We start from the raw sequence: 20,664 nt of genomic DNA, 5'->3' as shown, positions 1-20,664 counted from the left end.
ACAGTCTTACGGTTATAACCTAAAACGACTTTCTAGATGTGGAGATTCTAGCAAAAAGCCCTTTCATTCAGGAGTTTTGTTAGTTCTTTATATACTTTGGCTGCTAACCCTTTATCAGCTATGTCATTTGCAAATATCTTCTCCCATCACATAGGTTGCCTTTTAGTTTTGTTGATTGTTTCATTCACTCTGCAGAGGCTTTTATTTTTCTCAAAATTTTATTTAGATTCTAGTTAGTTAACATACAGTGTAATGTTTTCAGCAGTAGAATTTAGTGATTCATCACTTACATATAATACCCAGTGCTCAACACAAAAAGTGTCTTCCTTAATACTCATCACCCATTTAGCCCACCTCCCACACACTTCCCTCCATCAACCCTCAGTTTGTTCTCTATTGTAAAGAGTCTCTTATGGTTTGTTTCTGTCTTTTTTTCCCCCTTCCCATATGTTCATCTATTTTGTTTCTTAAATTCCACACAAGTGAAATCATATGGTATTTGTCTTTCTCTGCCTGACTTACTTCACTTAGCGTAATATACTCTAGCTCCATCCATGTCATTGCCAATGGCAAGTTTTCATTCCTTTTGATGACTCAGTAAGAAAGTATATATGTTATATATGTATATGTATATGTATACATATATATGTATATATGTATACATATATATGTATATATTATATATGTATTATATATGTATATATATGTATTATATATGTATATATATTGTATATATATAAAATATATAATGTATATATATGTATATGTATTATATATACATATATAATGCATATATAATATATACATATAATATATATACATATAATAATATTTATATTATATGTATATATATATTACACCACATTTTCTTTATCCATTCATCAATTGATGCACATTTGGCTCTCTCAATTGTTTGCCTATTGTTGATAATACTGCTACAAACATTGGGGAGCATGTATCCCTTTGAATCTGTATTTTTGTATCCTTTAGGTAAATACCTAGTAGTGCAGTTGCTGGATCATAGGGTCGTTCTGTTTTTAACTTTTTCAGGAACCTCCATACTGTTTTCCAGAGTGGCTGCACCAGTTTGCATTTCTACCAACCATGCAAGAGGGTTCCCCTTTCTCCACATCCTCACTAACACTTGTTGTTTTTTGTGTTATTGATTTTAGCCATTCTCACAGGTGTGAGGTGGTATTTCATTGTAGTTTTGATTTGTATTTCCCTGATGATGAGTGATGTTGAGCATCTTTTCATGTGTCTGTTAGTCATCTGGATGTCTTTGGAAAAGTGTGTATTCATGTCATCTGTCCATTTCTTCACTGGATTATTTGTTTTTTGGGTGTTGAGTTTGATAAGTTCTTTATAGATTTTGGATACTAACCCTTTATCAGATATGTCACTTGCAAATATCTTCTCTCATTCCATAGGCAGCCTTTTTAGTTTTGTTGTTTCCTTTGCTGTGCAGAAGCTTTTTAAGTTGATGTAGTCTTTAATAGTTTATTTTTGCTTTTGTTTCCCCTGCCTTAGGGGACCTATGTAGAAAAAAGTTGTTGCAGCCAATGTCAGAGAAGTTACTGCCTGTGCTCTCCTCTAGGATTTTTATAGTTTCAGGTCTCACATTCCTGTCTTTAATCCATTTTGAGTTTACTTTTATATATGGTGTAAGAAAGTGGTCCAGTTTCATTCTTTTGCATATTGCAGTTGTCCAGTCTTCCAAACACCATTTGTTCAAGAGACTTTTTCCCATTGACCGTTCTTTCCTGCTTTGTCAAAGATTAATTGACCGTATAATCATTGGTTTATTTCTGGATTTTCTGTTCTGTTCTGTTGATCTGTTTATTTTTGGGCCTGTACCATACTGTTTTGATTACTACAACTTTGTAATACAACTTGAAGTCCAGAATTGTGATGCCTCCAGCTTTGTTCTTTTTCAAGATTCTTTGGCTGTTCTGGGTCTTTTGTGTTTCCAAACAAATTTTAGGATTGTTTGTTCTAGTTCTGTGAAAAAAAGCTTATGGTATTTTGATAAGGATTGCATTAAATGCGTAGAATGCTTTGGATAGTAGTGACATTTTAACAATATTTATTCTTCTAATCCATAAACATTGAATGTCTTTCCATTTATTTGTGTTATCTCTAATTTCTTTCATCAGTGTTTTATAGTTTTCAGACTACTGGTCTTTCACCTCTTTGGTTAGGTTTATTCCTAGGTATCTTATTATTTCTGGTACAACTGTAAATGGGATTGTTTCTTTTAATTTCTCTTTCTGCTGCTTCATTATTGGTGTATAGAAATGCAACAGATTTCTGTACCTTAGTTTTGTATCCTGAATTCGTTTCTTAGTTCCAGCAACTTTTTGGTGGAATCTTTTGGGCTTTATATATATAGTATCTTGTCATTTGCAAATAGTGAAAGTTTTACTTCTTTCTTATCCCTTTGGATGTCTTTTATTTCTTTTTGTTGTCCGATTGCCGTGGAGAGGACTTCCAGTACCATGTTGAATAAAAGTGGTGAGAGTGGACATCCTTGTCTTCTTCCTCACTTAAGGGGGAAAACTCTCAGTTTTTTTCCCATTAAGGATGATACTAGCTGTGAGCACATGATTATTAATTTAATTGTTCAGTGTTCGGCTCAAATATTTCATTATTTAATTTGACCTCTCCTGTTGGACATTTTATTATTATTAATGATGCTGTGAACATTCTTGGACATGTCTTTGCATGTTTTTCTAATTATTTCAATCGTATAGATTCCTATATAGAATTGAGAATACTTTAAAGTCTGTGGTACAGATTGCCAATTATCTCCACAAAGATTATAACCATGTTTGTTTTATTCAGCACATTACACTTCCCAATTCTGGGTTTTATAATTTAAAAAAATTATAATTTAAAAGGAAGGTCTTAATGTACTAATATGCATTTCTTTCTCATATTTTCATATCCTTATATTACTCTTTTGTTTTTGTTTGTAGGTATGTGAATATTCTATTCCTTTGCAAACATCTCTATTAGGGTATTTGACTTTTTCTTATTGATTTAGAAACGTCTTTACATATTTAGTACATTAATTAATCCTCTTATATTATGTAGTTTTGCTTCAGAAGCATATGCAAGTTTGGATATATACTATAATTTTATCATTATTATTTGATTATTATTATTAGGGCTTTCAGTTTTAAGGTTTGCTCAATGAATTTAAGTGCTAATAATTACTAAATAGCATTTAAAATATAAAAAATGAAATAACAGCTCACATAATTTTTTGTCACTTTTGCAGTGTTAGAACCCAGTGCTTCTGATTTAAAACCTTCAGTACAACAGTGGCTCCTTGTTAATTTGATATGTGTAACTGATGATTATCAATGTAAACCAGGCACAATATCATAAAAGACTTTCCCTCTTAAAAGGCTCTGGTTATTTCTTTACTTAGATAAATATTTTTTTTCATTCCCATTTTGGTAAATTTTCATGCAATAAAAATGGAAATGTTGAAAAGCAAAGTCAAAACAGTGGTCTAACCATTATTTATATGCATCCTCTATTTCACACCTTCATGGTAAAACTGTAGATTATGTTAATAGTTACTAAAGGATTTTGGTAATGTGGGATCTTAGAGGCTCTCTGGTTCCATTTCTCAAGGGCAAGAATCCCTTTTTAAACCCCATTGAGAGTTGGCCAACTCATTGCAGCATCTCTTTCCAGTTTTGGAAAGGTTTCTAAGTCTGTAACTTTAACCTATTATTCCTCTTTGTGCCTTCTGGATGCACACAGGGTAGATCTCAAGTCTGTCTCCTTATCCACCTTTCCCCTGCTCATGTTTTGGCATAACCGTGGTCCCTCTTTGACTGTGTACCTCAAGAACTGGCTTGCAGCAGCTTGTAACACTTACTTGTCTCTGTGTCAAAATATTTTCCTTTCTGCCAAGTGGCACTAACTACCCTGGGTATTAACAGCATACATTTTTATTGTATATACTTTCTGCACAGATGGGAATGTAGTTGGCAAAGAAAAAGAAATAAAATCAGTGGTTGAAATGAGAAAGTGAGGAAAGTGGTAGGAAGTGAAGGGACTTTGGAGGTTTCATTATTTAGAACTTGTGAAGTTAGGGGTTCCAGATGAGTTCATGAGAGACTGGGATGGAATGGATATTGGCATGGTGATAGAGTTTAGTCACCTTGCTATAAGAGGAGACTATGACCTTGGTGACTGAATTCTCAAGTGTGCTCAGTCAGTGGCTCCAGGCTGACCAGTTAGATGTCTCTCCCTAAAGATAGTGAGTAAATGGGAATGTTGGAGGTAGGGTGAAGGTAATCACGTAGATCAGATGTTATCTTCAGCAACATCCATCCCTGTCTGGAGTGGTAATACAGAAGAAAGACGGGAAATTGTATGAGACTTTAATGAAACATAGAGAGGAATTGTTGCTGTTCCCTTGCCAGTTGGGGATGATGACTTCAACCGCCATGCATCATGCTTCTCTTTCATGAATTTCAGTATGCTTGGTGATTTATGGGAGCTCAGATCCCTTGGCTGATGAAAAGTTTCTCTGTTCCAATTTTTAATGGTGGCCTCTCAAAGATTTGAAAAGCAACCAAATATATCAAGTTCTTTTAGCCATTCTTAAAATGACAGGTTTTCTGGCATCTTGTCTTTGTCACTCGTAAATGGGTACAGTTTAATTTAACTCTGCTCTTCATGAAATTTGGAAGCCAGACACAATGTGTCTTTCCTGTTGTAGAAAATCACAGTAGGAAGCAGTTAAACTCTTGCTGTTTAAGCTGGTTTCTAAGTTAAATTCTTATTCAATTAAAATCTAAAATCTGATTAATAGAGAAATGTATATTGAGTCAGTTTTTAAAAACTGATATTATAACACAGTGTGGATTTTACTGTGTCTTATTCATAGTTTCAAATTCACAATCAGTGTATTGGCTTGTGTGGGGACAAATGATTAAGCAAGTTCTTGCATGTCATCGAAGCTTCAAAATATAACTCCTAAGTCTTTGGGAGAATTAGGAATATTTTCATCATGAACATCAAACAACCACATAAAATTTACGAGAACAAAACAACCAACAACAAACACAGTCTGACCTCTTCTTAATTACCAGGTACCCAGTGTGCTGGTTAATCATTCTAAAACATCCTTTTCTTCTTTTCCCTACGCACTTTTCTCCAAGAAAAACTTTGGGAAAAAAGGAACGAACATTTGAATTACCTAGATTTGTGGATCTGGACCAAGTCCAGTGTCCTACACAGACCTGAGATGAAGGTAAAATCTGGTAATCCCACCCCCCCACAGCAATGACAAGATGTACTCATGCCTTTCAAGGCACTTTTATGTATTATTGCATTTGATCTTTACCTTGGGGTTAGCAGGAGAAGTGGCCTTGTCTTCCTTTCACCTAAGAACAAACTGAGTGCCAGAAGAACTTGGTTGGTCTCCAGAGGCAGAAGGAAAAACTTGATGTCCCGCCTTCTAGCCTGGGGCTCTTTCTGCTGAGCCACACTGAGCGCTCAGATGCTGGTGTGAATCTGTGAAGTTGGCTGGTATTGAAGCCAGTATGCCCATGGCAAGCAAGGTCTCTGTATCTCCGAGTTAAAAAGGAAGTAAAGCAATAGGGAGAAGAAAAGCCTTCAGCCTTTTAGATCTTTGTGTCTAAGAAGACCTGGAGGAGGTAGTTGGATGATTTGACATATGTTTTAAGAACGAAGAGCTTCAACATATAACTATGATATGAAAAGATGGAGTCTATAAAGTAGTTGAGAAATCAATCTCCTTTAACTTACACAGACTCTTCTTTGGAGCTAAACGTTCCTATGAGACAGAGCCGTGGTAAAGAAATGATCCCAGTAGGTAAAAACATTCTTCTTCAGTTAGTGCCACACCAGCTGGCACCCATGGTGACCAGATGCAGTGGGCGGAGAGGTACCTTGCAAGTCACAATTTTGATGACAGGAAGTACAAAAGAGTGAGAATTTGAGGAGGGGAGTGGTATCAAGAAACATAAAGTGTTTCCCCATTTTTATTAAAAAAATTTTTTTTAATGTTTATTTATTTTTGAGACAATGTGAGAAATAGAGTGCAAGCAGCAGAGGGACAGACAGAGGGAGACACAGAATCTGAAGCAGGCTCCAGGCTCTGAGCTGTCAGCCCAGAGCCCAACGCGGGGCTCGAACTCATGAACCGTGAGATCATGACCTGAGCCGAAGTTGGATATTTAACCGACTGAGCCACTCAGGCGCCGCCCCCCCCCCCCCCCACCTCCACCTTACTGTTATTTTCAGTCTGTCTTCTCTCACTAGGGCAGTGGCAGCACATCAAGTTGATAGTGATCTGCCTGTGCCTCGAGGGCTCAGGGATGGGATACTTTTCTCTTATGAAGGGCCAGTCACATACTGGAAAAACATTAACTGAAGTTCCTGTGAATGTTAAAGATAGCACAGTTGTCAGGCTGAGTGAAGCTGAACTCAAGAGTCAAAAGTAGTATAGTGTAGTATATAGTATATATATACTATATGTATATAGTATAGTATAGTGTAGAAGTCTAGAGCACAAAGTGGTATGATATGGTATGGTATGGTATGGTACAGTAGTATAGAGCGCATAAAGCTCAATTTCATCAGTAATTTCATCAGGTGTTTACAATGTATTCCACTTCCACTCTACGAGCAGTTATAGAAGGAAAGAGAGAGAGCAGGAGGTAATGAATCACAGGAAGAACAACATGGCCACATGCTATATTATCACTTTGGAAATGGACCTAGAGCCCTATACCCAGCTTTATCCATCTCCACTTCCTCAAACACTGGGAGTCTCCTTTTTGACTGGGATGGATGGCCACAACAACCCATGAGGGTATATGGGAGAAATCCACTCTGGGCTGCAAAGGGCCACTGAATGGTGTTGTTCACATTCCCAGGGACTCTAGGCCAAACCTCAAGGCTCGGCGAGGATGGAGAGCTCCACCCTGTGTTAGAGCCGTGCTGTGATCCCAGAGGCACTGGCACCCAGGCTGCTGCACTGTCCGGATCCCTGGTCCCCTGGGCCTGAGTCACCCAGCCAGGGGCAGTTTGGAGGGCACCCATTTCTTTATCCACCCTATGTTTGCCTTGCAGTGTCAGGCATCTGGGAGGCCCAGAGGAGAAGAATACCACAGTGGACTCCCGTAGGGTGTCTTCCGTCCCTCCTTCCTGACAGGAACAGTGCGAAGGGGATACAAGGAGGGTTTTTTAGCTCAGTGATTGAAGACACAGGGTTGACTTTGGCTCTCTTAATCTAAAAGTGAAAATTTTCAAGAGCATATGTAGTAATTTGGAACCCTGCAGTACCATCCAAATGGTAATATGCATGGAGCAGCATTTTTAAAAAGAAATTATTTTTCTGCTGTATACTTTTAAGAAAACCGTATTGCTTTTTAATCTGCCTTTGAACATCACTAATTTGACCAATGTAATTTACTTTCTCTAGATATATGGGTAGTATTACAAAGATATGAACAGTTTTTAAAATACATGAGTGCACTTATTGTTGACTATATAGTTGTATGTATCTGTTGTGACTCAAACAATTTAAAAATGGAATGAACATATGTTTGTTGGCTGTATAGCTATAGGTGTTTATTGTAAATGATTCAAACAATATAGAAATGTGGAAAGTGGAAGTGGTCTTGTAGGACTGTTCTTTAGCAATTGCCACTGTCAGCTATAAATTTGTCTCTAACTTGCAGGAGCTTAAGGACCAGAGTTTTAAGTGAGCTTGTGTTTTCATATTGGGTTACATTTGTTCTCTCTGCAAAAACACATAGCATAAACAGCAGCAAACCCATTATAATAAAACCCAGAAAACTGAAAAATTAAAATTCATACAAAGCTACAGTAGATACCGGAAAGACCCTGAACATTTAAATGTAATAGGCTTGTTCATTATATTGTCTTTCTGGCAGTTTATGATCATTGTAGGTAAGAAATAAGAATCTTCGGTAAATCTGCAAACCTAAAGTATCTGTTCTTACTGCTCTTGTAGGTGTTTGTGAGATCATCGTAATGTTTTGACTTTCCATATTTAGGATAAAAAGGTATATTGGTAGTTTAAGCCAATCCCTTTTTTTTTTTTTTAATTTTTTTTTTTCCAACGTTTATTTATTTTTGGGACAGAGAGAGACAGAGCATGAACGGGGGAGGGGCAGAGAGAGAGGGAGACACAGAATCGGAAACAGGCTCCAGGCTCTGAGCCATCAGCCCAGAGCCCGACGCGGGGCTCGAACTCACGGACCGCGAGATGGTGACCTGGCTGAAGTCGGACGCTCAACCGACTGCGCCACCCAGGCGCCCCTAAGCCAATCCCTTTTAAAATCCTTTCTCTGGATGGCTTCACCTAGATCTGATTATACAGTCATGAGGTTTATCACCACATGTGGCTGTCTGAAGCAAGTTTATTAATTTAATTATACCTCATGTTTCTTTACTGATAATTATTTATTCATCCGACAGTATTGAGGGCTTTGTGTGTGTCTAGCACAGAGCTAGGATCAATGGTACAAAAGGACCAGGCTGTCAGTGAAGAGACACACATGTGGACAACTCTAAGGTGATGTAAGAAGAGGGTCCACAGGATTACTGAAACCCAGAAGACAGAGTGACTCCTTTTGTCAAAGGTGCTGGGGAAGGATTCTTAGAGGAATGACATTTCAGTGACGTGAGTTGTGAAAGTTCAGTAAGAACTTGTAGGTGAAGAGACTGGGGATGTGGCAAGACAAAAATACACTGATAGAGAAGGAAATGAACATTTGTTAAGGGCCTACTGTGTGCCTGGCACTGCATGTCCGCTAATTTGTTCCTGTAAGGTCTACATCATTGTCCTCATTTTGCCTGGGATGAAACTCAGGCTCAGAAAAGTTATGTGGCTTGCCCAAGTTCTTGAGTTACCGCTTGGGGAGTCAGGATTCGCACTCCTGGTACTATCTGTAGCATGAGGCTGAGGAAGGAGCTTGTCTTCTTGGAGGAGCAATACCTTGGTGTGACTGGAGTATGGCACACACTGAAGGAAACAGAAACAAGTTTAAAAATGGAGAATGGAACTAATTAGTGTAGGACATTTTTAGCCTGCATAAGATTTGCTTTTAGTGTTTGAGAATATCAGTGAGGCTTTGTAAGTAGACATAGAAGCTTGATTTATCTTTTAGAAAGAGAACTCTGGCCACCAAATTTGGGGTGAGGGAGTTGGATAGGACTGGAGTTGGTGTCACAGATTTATCTTCATTACCAGGTGTGAAAAGAAAATACTTTTCTAAATTTTACATCATTTTCTCCTTAAGACCCCTTCTCCACTTAGTAAGTGGAGAAAAAAAGAACCTAGATTTAGTTAAGAGTAGGAAACTCAGTCTGCCCCAGTAATGTGGGAAGTCTCTTTTGGAAATTCATTTTTCCCTCTGTACCTCACTAAGATGGTATCTCAGTAAATGGAGTCTCACGTGTCCTTTAGGGTGTGTGTGTGTGTGTGTGTGTGTGTGTGTGTGTGTATGTGTGAGTGTGTGTGTATGTATCAAAGGTTGAGGGAGTCCTTGCTGGTTCTGACTGTGGTCTGGTGTTGTTCTGGCTCTGCCTTGGGCATCTTTTGGTGACTGTTGCTGAAGTGTGTGGCTGCTGTAACTTGCAGTCTATTTTCTCCTGGGTCAGCCAGGGCCTGGTTGTCCATATGGCTTACATGGTCCCACTTTGGCTCTTCTAGGCCTGCATAACCCGTACCCCATCCCATGGTAAGATTTGACAGTGCCTTCCCTTCTTGGGCCTCCATAGTATACTGTATAATTGCAAATGTCCACACCACTTAAAAGCTAGTCAGGCTCTGGAGAGCCAACTTCAAAACTTAGGCCTTTTTTTCTTTTCACCTAACTGCTGTGACACCAGTTTTGCTGATTTGCAGTGACCACCCTATGTTGTCGTGAGAGTCGGGGGCAGGACATTAGAACATTCCATGAGGTGACATGCTCTAGATCCCTAAAGGAACAGCGATATAGAAGCTTCTTGGATCTTGGTTTTGTTATCAACCCTTTTAACTCCTCACCCTCCTCCGGGTTTTTAGCCCTGAGTGAGGTGAAGCTGTACCATATGTGTCTCTGTCTCATGATTTCTCTATTTACCTTGACCATTTCTTCTCTCCACACTTCTCCTTCTGTTCCAAACTCACCGGGACTTCTTGAGGTCATCCTGTCCTCCTTCGGCAGGGGCCATTAACCTTTTGGCTCTCATAGTGGCCAGGATAACAAGGATAGCAAGGAGGGAGAGGGGTCAGCTGTAAGATAACAAGGAGGGAGAGAGGTCAGCTGTAAGACAATGAGTATCAATTGGTAAGTATTTCAAAGCCGTCATATTTGTCGCCTGATGGTAAAGCTGCTACAGTAGTCTAGGTGAGGGGTAATAAAAGCCGGAAGGGAGTCCTATGAAAGAGCTTTGGTGAAACCACATGTGGGGCTGATAAGAGGGGGAAGTCGAAGATGACTTTGGGATTCCCAGTTAGGGTAACCATTGAATAAAGATTCACTTGACAGAGAAAAGACAAGAGTATGGGAGGGAGAGAGGGAAGGTAATGAACTCAGTTTTAGATCTGACTGAAATGCTATGTAATAGGAGAAATATATATGGGGCTGGTGCCTGGGAGATGGAGAAATAGATTGGGGAAACAGGTGGGAATGTCTGGGAGAAGAAGAGAAAGTCATTGTCACTGCAGATGTTAAATTTAAAGACATAAACAAGGTCATCACTGTTTTAATTCTTCCTTGCACTTCATAATGACCCAGTACTTTGGAATTTCTCCAAGTTCTTACAGTGGGACAGGTCTGAGGTCAAGAGTACTGTCAAGGGAGTCTGTTGCTACTTTTGATCCTCAAGGGATTTTTAAAGCCCCAGGTCTGACACATAGATGCATGGTATATTAAGTTTATATCAGAATGAGGCCAGAATATTCTATACAAAGAAAACTTTAATGAAAGGCCAAAAAAAAAAATAAGTTATAGATGCATGCAGAGGCACTATTTAATTTTTTTAAAAATTTAAATGTTTATTAATTATTGAGAGACAGAGAGAGACAGAGCATGAGTATGGGAGGGGCAGAGAGAGGGGGAGACAGAGAATCTGAAGCAAGTCAGCAAGAGCTGTCAGCACAGAGCCCGATGCGGGGCTTAAACTCATAAACCGCAGGTCATGACCTGAGCCAAGTCGGACGCTTAACCGACTGAGCCACCCAGGCGCCCTGGCAGTGTTTAATTTTTTGTAGTTGGGCTGAATTTGTTAAGTGAACTCCTGGAAAGGTAACATGTACTTCTCAAAACCATCATTGTTATGCCTGAGACATGGTCTAACCTTTGGATGTACTCTGCTAATATAATTACTTTGCTGTCTCTGAAAGGTGGCTTTTAATTGGGTTTCTTAGCAGCAGCTGCTGTGGAGCCGCCCGTCACAGCCTTTCAATAGATCGGGCTGGTTCATTACATGTTTCCTCTCCCTGGACTGGGCCGCTGGGCTTGGACAATAGCCAGCAGTTACTGAAATGCCATCACTTATAGGATTGACCTTTAAGACACTGATTTGTTATTTTGTTGAGTTTCGACTTTTTTCCTCTCAAATTTAAATGGAGCTTTATTGAATAGAGGGCTAAACTCAATTCTTCTCGTTCTCCATGGCCCCTTCATCAGGTTATTTCCCCCTGGCTCATTGCATTTAGTTCTCTGGCTGGACAGGAGGTTTAAGAACTAAAGACAGCTTGTCACTCATGGGGCTCAGGACTGTCCATGGGGAAGTGCGGTGGATTATCACATAGGCAGGTCTCAGAGTCCTCAATGCACTGATGATTTATGCACAGGTAACCTGAGAAGTCTCTTAGTCAGTTTTTTCTTTTTGGTGTAATTGTGTTGAAAATTCTTTTTCTTCTGAAGTTTTTATTTTAATTTCAGTTAGATAATATACTATGTATATATTAGTTTCACGTGTACAATATAGTGACTCAACACTTGCATACATTACCCGGTGCTCATCACAAGTGCACTTCTTAATCCCCATCACCTGTTTCACCCATACCCCGACTCACCAACCCTCTGGTAACCATCAGTTTGTTCACTATAGTGAAGAGATTATTTCTTGGTTTGCCTCTCTCTTTTTTTCCCCTTGTGCTGGAAATTCTTATTTCTAGGATTATTGTCCTGAAGGCTTTTAATTCATTTGAAGAAAATGAGTACCTAAGTGTCACACTGAATGAACAAAACTTTGGGAGTAGGTGGGAAGGTGGGACAACAGGAAGAACTCTGTGTTTGGCTTTGGTTCTCCCTTAGAGCAGCTCTGTGGGGCTGGTTCTTTTTATGCCCCATCATGACATCCTGGTGGGTCCAGTGTATTTTCTGAATATTCTCATATAATAAAAAGCCATCTAGTCACATTTCCTTTCCAGACAGTCTCAGTTTGGTAATTAATACATCCAGCCTCAATTAGCCTGGCTTAAAGTGAAAGCTTCTCCCCTGGCTCAGATCTCAGATTCAAATTCCACCAAAAATAAAAACTATTGATATTTTTATTGTAATGCATTGAAACTATAGATTAGTTGACTTCTTAGAGATGATAAACATATTTTCTTGGATTTAGTCCTATTTGTATTTGTTATTACAAATGCTTTGTTTTCAAAATTAAGTTTTGTGTTTGTTGATATTATACCAAAGTGCTGTATATTGATTTTATCCCCAGCAATTTTGTTTGGTGGTCTTATTCTAGTAGTTTTTCAATGAATTTTTTTTATCAACCCACAGTTCTCTATCTTTAAGAGTATCTTATGGTGTGTTTCCTCCTCTCTCTCTTTCCGCCTTCCCATATGCTCATCTGTTTTGTTTCTTTTTTTCTTCATTTTTTAAAAAAATTTAATTTTAGTTAACATACAGTGCAATATTGGGTTCAGGAGTAGAATTCAGTGATTCATCACTTAACATCCAGTGCTCATCACAACAGGTGCCCTCCTTAGTACTCGTCACCCATCTAACCTACCTCCCACCCACCTCCATCCATCAACCTAGTTTGTTGTCTGTCATTATGAGCCTCTTGTGGCTTGTTTCCCTCTCTTCTCTCCCCCTCTCCTTCCCGTATGTTCATATGCTTGTTTTCTTAAATTCCACATGAGTGAAATCATATGGTATTTGTCTTTCTCTGCCTGACTTATTTCACTTAGCATAATACATTCTTGCCTCATCCATGTCATTGCAAATGGCAAGATTTCATTCTTTTTGATGGCTGAGTAATACTCCATTGTGTGTGTGTGTGTGTGTGTGTGTGTGTGTGTGTGTGTGTATCATTTTTATCCATTCATCAATTGATGCACATTTTGGCTCTCTCCATAGTTTGGCTACTGTTGTTAATAATGCTGCTATAAACATTTGGGTGCATGTACCCCTTCAAATCTGCATTTTTGTATCTTTTGGGTAAATACCTAGTAGTGAAATTGCTATATCATAGAGTAATTCTATTTTTAGTTTCTTGAGGAACCTCCATACTGTTCTCCAGAGTGGCTGCACCAGTTTGCATTCCCACCAGCAGTGCAAGAACATTTCCCTTTCTCCACATCCACGCCAACACCTGTTTTTTCTTGTGTTGTTAATTTTAGCTATTTTGACAGGTTTAAGGTGATATCTCAATACGGTTTTGATTTGTATTTCTCTGATGATGTGTGATGTTGAGCATCTTTTCATGTGTCTGTTAGCCCTCTGGATGTCTTCTTCAATTAATTTTTAATATAGACAATTATATCAGCTGTGAAAAATGAGTTTTTCTCTTGCTTTCCATTTCTTGTGCCTTTTTTTCTTTATTTTTCTATTTTGCCCACCAGAGAGAATTAGCAAATGTAAGTAGTGATAACTGCCATCTTTTTCTTATTTTTGATTTCAGAAAGGTTGCTTGCAGTAGCACACCAATAGGTAAGATGTTTGTAGTAAGGTTTTGGTTAGATATCCTTTATTAGGTTTAGAAATGTCAGCAAGGAGTTTTAATCCTGCATATGTGTAGCCTTATCAAATACCTTGTAGCCTTATCAAATATCTATATCGAGTGAGGTGTTGCGGGTTGACTCTTACTGAAGGGCGTTAAGATGCAACCTATTGTATCTTCTAGGTGCAAAGTCATTGCCAAGTGGACTGGGAGTGATATTACATTTTGAAATATGATTTACATAAAGCTGATGCATTTTTTACACATACACCCTTTGTAGGAAAATAGTGTATTATGCGGTCAGGCTTGAAAAATAAAACTAAACTTTGTTTGTTTTTCTCTCTAGTATTACTTTACCGTTCTTTTTGGCCATGAAGGTCAGAAACCCCTGGAGTTGCGCTGTGAGGAGGAGCAGGATGGTAAAGAGTGGATGGAGGCCATTCACCAAGCCAGGTATGGGCTCACATCCTCTGTGTGACACTGGATTGACTGGGTGTCTTGCCTTGGGGTTTTCACTGTTGGCTGTAGTTTTGGAAGAACTTGAAATTCCAAGATGGGTTTCCCCTTGGTACCTCCTCCTTAGTGACATGCGAGATGCTTCTTTGTGCTTTCTACGGCTATATTCTGGCTAAAGATGGCTAATAGATGTAACAATAATAATATCAGGTTACTTTTGTGGATTGTTCCTGTGTGCCAGGCACTCTTCTAAGTGATTCTCAAGTAAGGCAATTTATTAAACGTATTGAATTGCTTATCCGCTCAACAATCTGAGAGTGGGATATTATAATTACCCCTCTCTTACAGAGAAGGGAAGTAAGGCCCAGCCGGTTAGTTTGCTTGCCTCAGGTCACACAGTTGGTAAGTGGCAGAGCCCGGATATGGACTCCACCAAGCCCACATTTATAAACTCTGCCCTGGGCAGCCTAGGTATCAAGAAGGGTGATGCTGACTTTATCTAGGGAGAGAGAAGAGTATGATTTTGTTTCCTCCTAAGAAGTATCAGGAAGAAAGAATGCACTCAGCCTCAAACAATAACGAGAAATCTGAAAGAGACTCAGGCAGATCCTTCTCTTTTATTTTTCATCTTCATTTCTGAAGTCCAGTCCGCTTTTGCTTTAGCTGGCTCCCATGCTGTCTGCTTTCCTGCCTGTCTCGTCCCTCGTCCAGTCTTTCGTCACCCCCCAACTGCCTACTCATATTCCTGGTGTTTTAGGTGCAAAATTCCAGCTGGGGCACATCTTCTTTTCCTTCCCCTGACATGCCCCCTGCTTCTCCGAAGTGCCCGTTCCCGCCTCTAACCACCCCTGACCCTGAAACTCCCCGGACAAGTTGCCCTCATAGGCCCCTTCTCCACATGGCTGCGGTGCTTGCAGTAGTACATGTCGAATATCTAACAATTGAGCACAATAGAGGTGGGTTTTTGTTTTTGTTTTTTTACATATTTTGCACGTGTGATTTCTGTTTCTTGAGCTGGATTGTGTGCACCTGGAGAGTAAGGAGGAGGATGCTTCATTTCTGAATGAAGCACGGTGCTAATTATGTGGTAGGTGACCAAGAAATATTTTCAGATTGATTGTAAAGAAGATGAGGTATTTGTTCTGGGTTTAGATGCTTCTTTAACCCTTGAGATTTTTTTCTCTGAAAGTTCTCTCCGTCTCATCCCCTCCCACTCCTCTTCTTTCTTAAGCTTCTTTATATTAACCACCTACCTCCTCTGTGGCAGGCGGCATGCTAAGTGCTTTACATACTTTGTTTATTCCTCACAACTACCCAGCAGGGTATTATTAGCCCTACTTTGTAGATGAGAAAACAAAGATGCATGATTATTAAGCAGATTGGCCAACATGTAAAACGAAGTTGTTACGCTGCAGAGCTGAGCTTCCCACACATCAGTCTGACTCCAGAACCTTTTACCAGTGTTTTCTATTGTAACTGTCTTTATTATCGTCTCCTTCTCTCTTTACTCTTCCCCTCTTCTGTTTCTTTTTCTCTTTCTCTGTTCACAGATGAAGGTAGATTAGTATGAGGTTAGGGTTGAGAGTAGAAGATGTTATTTGCAAAATATTTCAGTCCCTTTTCTTCCCTCCTCTTCAGAATACTTCTCTGAGATGCCCAGGGTTGGCGACCAAATGCTGCTCACCAAGTGGGCCCTGGGGATAGCTTGCCCACATCGTGATCCTGGCACACTGTTCGGCTGTCTTTTGTCTCATTGTTTCTGTCTGAGGGTTTTGCTCCAGACTGTGCTCTACAGTACAGTGACTTGCTGTAGAAAGAAGGCTGGGTCTTCAAAGGTGAACTAAGTATCAGGTTGGCAAGGTAGAGCTTGGGTTATTTCTGGACACAATCTCTGTGACTGCTTCTGTTCTCTTCTACCTGGGAATTAAAATGATATAAATAAGTTAAAACGTGTGTATTTGCCCCCCCCCCTTTTTTTTTCAACTCCAGAAAAGCCAGATACTCGTAGTAGCCTAGAATGCCTCTGTGGTTGCTGAGCAAATACCATGTTGGACCAAATACAGAGTATGGATTCCTTCAAAAATGGTTAGATTTTAAATCTAATTTTTAAAATTATTTTAAATCATTTTTTTAAATGTTTTATTTAATTTTGAGAGAGACAAAGACAGAGTGTGAACAGGGTAGGGGCAGAGAGAGGGAGACACAGAATCCGAAACAGGCTCCAGGCTCTGAGCTATCAGCCCAGAGCCCGACGCGGGGCTCGAACTCACAAGCCATGAGGTCGTGACCTGAGCCAAAGTCGGACACTCAACCGACTGAGCCACCCAGGCGCCCCATTTTAAATCATTTTTAAATCACTATTTTTCTATGCTATGGGAACTTTGTCATATACGTGGAAGTGGGTCAGTATTTGGTGTTGATTGACATATGATCGAAACCAGGGCTCATGTGATCTTGTCAGAAACGTAGACTTTAGAAATCACTTTGGTGATTTAGGAGACCGAATGATAAGAATTCTCTTGTGGATTTGAAGATTTAGTTAATAATTGATTTTTTTTAAAATGTCCTGCCTTTTTGGTCCATTAGATTTGCTTTTCCTTTGATTTGAGGCCCAGGACTGGGTTCTTTGATGATTTCTTTTTAATCAGACTGCTTTATACTTGAGTTCTTGCATTTGACTTTTTGCATTGAGATGCTTCTTACATTTTCTGTTTTATAAATCGGGAGCATAACAACTTTTTCATTTAAGTTTCATTAAGTTGAGTTTTTGGTGTGAACTTGGATTTGTGAAATTCATTCTGACTGTTCATACATGTGCAGAGCCAGAAAGTAAATGAAGCTGATTCAGAGAAGGAATTTGTCAGCCAGTTTTGCTTGGCATTGTGCTAATTAAACAACTGATTGGATGACTAAATATTTCACCTTTAGAGCGTTAATTTGGTGCCACTGCCTTTTTAATAGAAAATGCTCAAAAAAAAAAAAAAACAAAAAAAAATTAAAAAAAAAAAAAAAAAAGGGGCGCCTGGGTGGCGCAGTCGGTTGAGCGTCCGACTTCAGCCAGGTCACGATCTCGCAGTCCGTGAGTTCGAGCCCCGCGTCGGGCTCTGGCTGATGGCTCAGAGCCTGGAGCCTGTTTCCGATTCTGTGTCTCCCTCTCTCTCTGCCCCTCCCCCGTTCATGCTCTGTCTCTCTCTGTCCCAAAAATAAATAAACGTTGGAAAAAAAAATTAAAAAAAAAAAAAGAAAATGCTCAATAATTACGGTTTTTTTTAATACCTCTTTTTAAAAGTCTGAGCTTTTGACTAACTGATGGCTATTTTAGCCTGAGACTAATTTTTTTTGAGCTCCCTGCAGACACTACATAGAAACAGGGACTGCTCAGAGCCCTTTTCCTGGTCTCTGCTGTTTTACTGGGATGTCTTTTCAGAACTGGCTTGGGCATGCTGTCCTTGTGTGCCACAGATACCACATTCTTGCTGCTGGCTTGTTGTACCTCCGAGATGAATCTACTTGCTCCAGTTTGCCTTCAGAGGATCTTTGGGTCCTTTTCTGGATGTTGAATTGCATGTTTTCTCCCTTAGATCTGGCCCAAGGAAAAATCTTTTTGGAAATTACATTCTCATTCTGAAGCTCCGATGTGGTCCAGAAAACTTGTTTTACGTTCTTTTTTTTTTTTTTTTTGAAGTTGGCCAATATTACTTTCTAGAACACTGGCACATTTAAAATATCATTCCATCACATATTATTGGCACCAGTTCATGGGAAGCTGCTAGCAAGACTCAGTCATGTTTTTGTCTGGATGAGCTGAGGCCAGAGCATTTTAACAGCAGTGAAGTCTATGTTTATTCCATAAGTGGTTTGCTAGTTGGGTATGGAATTTTGGACGTTCCTAATAATCTGATTTTTGTTGTTGTTGTCTTCTTGGCCGTATCTGTCTATCGTGGTTGGTTTAGTCATTGACATTAGGATGGTCAAAAACATTGACCCAGGTAATTGCGGGTCCTTAGGGCTCACTGACTGAAAAGACAACATCCACAGCACTGTGTCTCCACTTTTTATCCGCTGGAACATGGACCAAGTGAAGTCTCGGCAGGTAGAAGGTAGCTATGGCCTGGAAGAGGATCTAGGTGTGCAGAGATACCAAAGCTCTCCCCATGCTGGTCTAAGCATAATACCTGAAGGACCTGGTCTATGACAGTTAAGAAGAGAGAGGTAGAAAGTATTCCAGAGATGGGGTGGGGGATCACTTCAGAGGACTTTGTGACCACCTGGATGTGGGCAGTATTAGACCAGGATGATATCTAACACATCTCTCAGGGCCCTAGCATGGATAGTGTCACTTACTGGGAGAAGAAATGATGGATGAAAGTAGGTTTGTGGGGCCAAGATGGTGAACACTGGTCAGGAGGGGACTCTGAGGGGAATTGGAGGGTTTGATTGCCTGGAAGGGGCAGTGAGGAGCCGTGTGATTCTGAGGGGTCTCCTTGCCCTTGCTAGGGAAGATATGAGAAAATGAGTATCCGAAGCTACTGGAGAAGTAAGGTATGTCCTGAGGGGAAAGCTGGCTTTAGGTTTCTACCAAAGCTGGGGTTAGAGGAAGACTTTTGAAAAGTTGGAGAGGTGGAGAATATTGCACCTGGTACAGTGAGCCACAGAATGTGCACAGCTTTTCCTTTTTTCCTCCCTGCAAATGTATGGCTTATGCTTTCAGTGGTTGAGACTGTCCCAACGTACCTTTCCCCTGCTTTCTAATTTTTTAACTGAAACTCTGCTCAAACCCCCATCTTGACAGTCTTCCCTCCTCTTGGTGTGTGCATATGGCAGGTGGATCTTAGGCTTTTTTCAGTGGGGAGGGCATTTGCAAGGGAAGAGGAATTCAGTGTGTGCTTCCATTCTATAAAGCTCATGTCAGATTTAGTTTGGCAAGGGTTTGACAGAACCCGTTCCCTCATCCTGTCAGTCCTGAACTTGACGAGCATAGAGACTTAATCCTCTAGTTAAGTCTTTCAGTTAAGTCTTATCCTTTTGTCCACTAAAGAAAGCTCTAATCCAGCCTCTTGGGTCTGTTTTTATCTGTAGTCCTTTTGATGACATGTGCCTCAGGCAGCCTGTTGTTTGTTCTCTCTCTTTTCCCCTCTATCAATCTGTTCCCCCCTCCCCCACAGCATACACCACACACACAGACACACACACACACACACACACACACAACACACAGCATACACAACCACACACACATACACACACAAGCCATCATGGTAACTGCTCCAGACACCTAGTGCCTGTAACCTCATCCTTTTAATTGGATGGAGGCATAATTTAGAGTGAAGTGTATATTATAAAATCTATCCCAACACTAAAGGCCACTGTGTGTATCATATCATCCCCATAAAATCAGCTCTTTATATATGTACAGGAAGAAATCCTTCATAAATCAGAACAAAGCTAAAAATGCTTTGTTTATCACGGTGAACTGACAGGACTAGAAAATCAGAAATGGACAGTGATGTCATAGCCTAAAGCTATATTTTGTATTCTTCTTGTAATAATAAGACTATCACTACTATTGCTACTTTAAAGCTGAAGATATGGATTTTGTTCATTTGATATATATATTTTTTAATAAGAAGTTTTGTCAGGCCTTTGCCTCCAGATTGGACATGATGAAAGAGACGTCAGCACTTTCTTCCTTAGAACCTGCAGAGAAAGAGAGAAAAGGTGTGTCTGCAAACTATGAAAGATTTCACTTGATGAGATGGTAGAAATTGTTTTCTACAGGGAAAAGTTGGGGTTGAATTTCTTTATTTTCAGCCTTTGGTTAATACTTTCACCTGCTGGTTCTCTTTCCTGTTCTTCACAGTGTTTTTTCTTCAGTTTGTTTGCACAGCACCAGGAGCTTGCAGTAGAACAGTCGCTCTGTCTGTCTGCACGTGAACCCCAGCCCGCCTGCAGGGGGCGCCCCCCCAACAGGCTCTTGGCTGCCCCAAGAACTAGTGCTGCTTCAAGGCAAATTTCTGCCTTGAGCCTCTTCCCTCTGATTCCCTTGCTCCATCCGTTATTCCCTTTCTTATACATTCCATCTGTTTACCAAGCCGGCTCTGGCTTTTTTCCTGTATTCTTAGATTCTCTTTGAATCTCTCCCACCTTGAAACAAGAAATTAAAATCCCTCCCTTGGCCCCGCATCCTCCTCCAGCTGCCCTCTCTTGCTGCATAGACAGGCTTCCTGAAGAAATGCTTGGGTT

At 40.0% G+C, this 20,664-nt stretch overlaps 1 protein-coding gene across 5 annotated transcripts in view; it reads left to right on the top strand.

Moving 5' to 3' along the window:
• The window catches only part of RASGRF2 (Ras protein specific guanine nucleotide releasing factor 2), a 241,544-nt gene that overhangs the window by 62,566 nt on the left and 158,314 nt on the right, over positions 1-20,664 (top strand). For all 5 annotated transcript variants that reach the window (XM_040449627.1, XM_040449618.1, XM_040449610.1 and 2 more), the window contains exon 2: positions 14,312-14,418. In XM_040449627.1, coding sequence (XP_040305561.1) covers positions 14,312-14,418 — 107 coding nt within the window. The remainder of the gene's footprint in view (positions 1-14,311; positions 14,419-20,664) is intronic.

Source organism: Herpailurus yagouaroundi, unplaced genomic scaffold (assembly GCF_014898765.1).
Source record: "Herpailurus yagouaroundi ecotype Mexico unplaced genomic scaffold, PumYag 29, whole genome shotgun sequence".
In the NCBI taxonomy this organism is placed as follows: Eukaryota; Metazoa; Chordata; class Mammalia; order Carnivora; family Felidae; genus Herpailurus; species Herpailurus yagouaroundi.
Note: the sequence above shows the minus strand (reverse complement) of the source record. Positions and strands in the feature narration are given on the sequence as shown.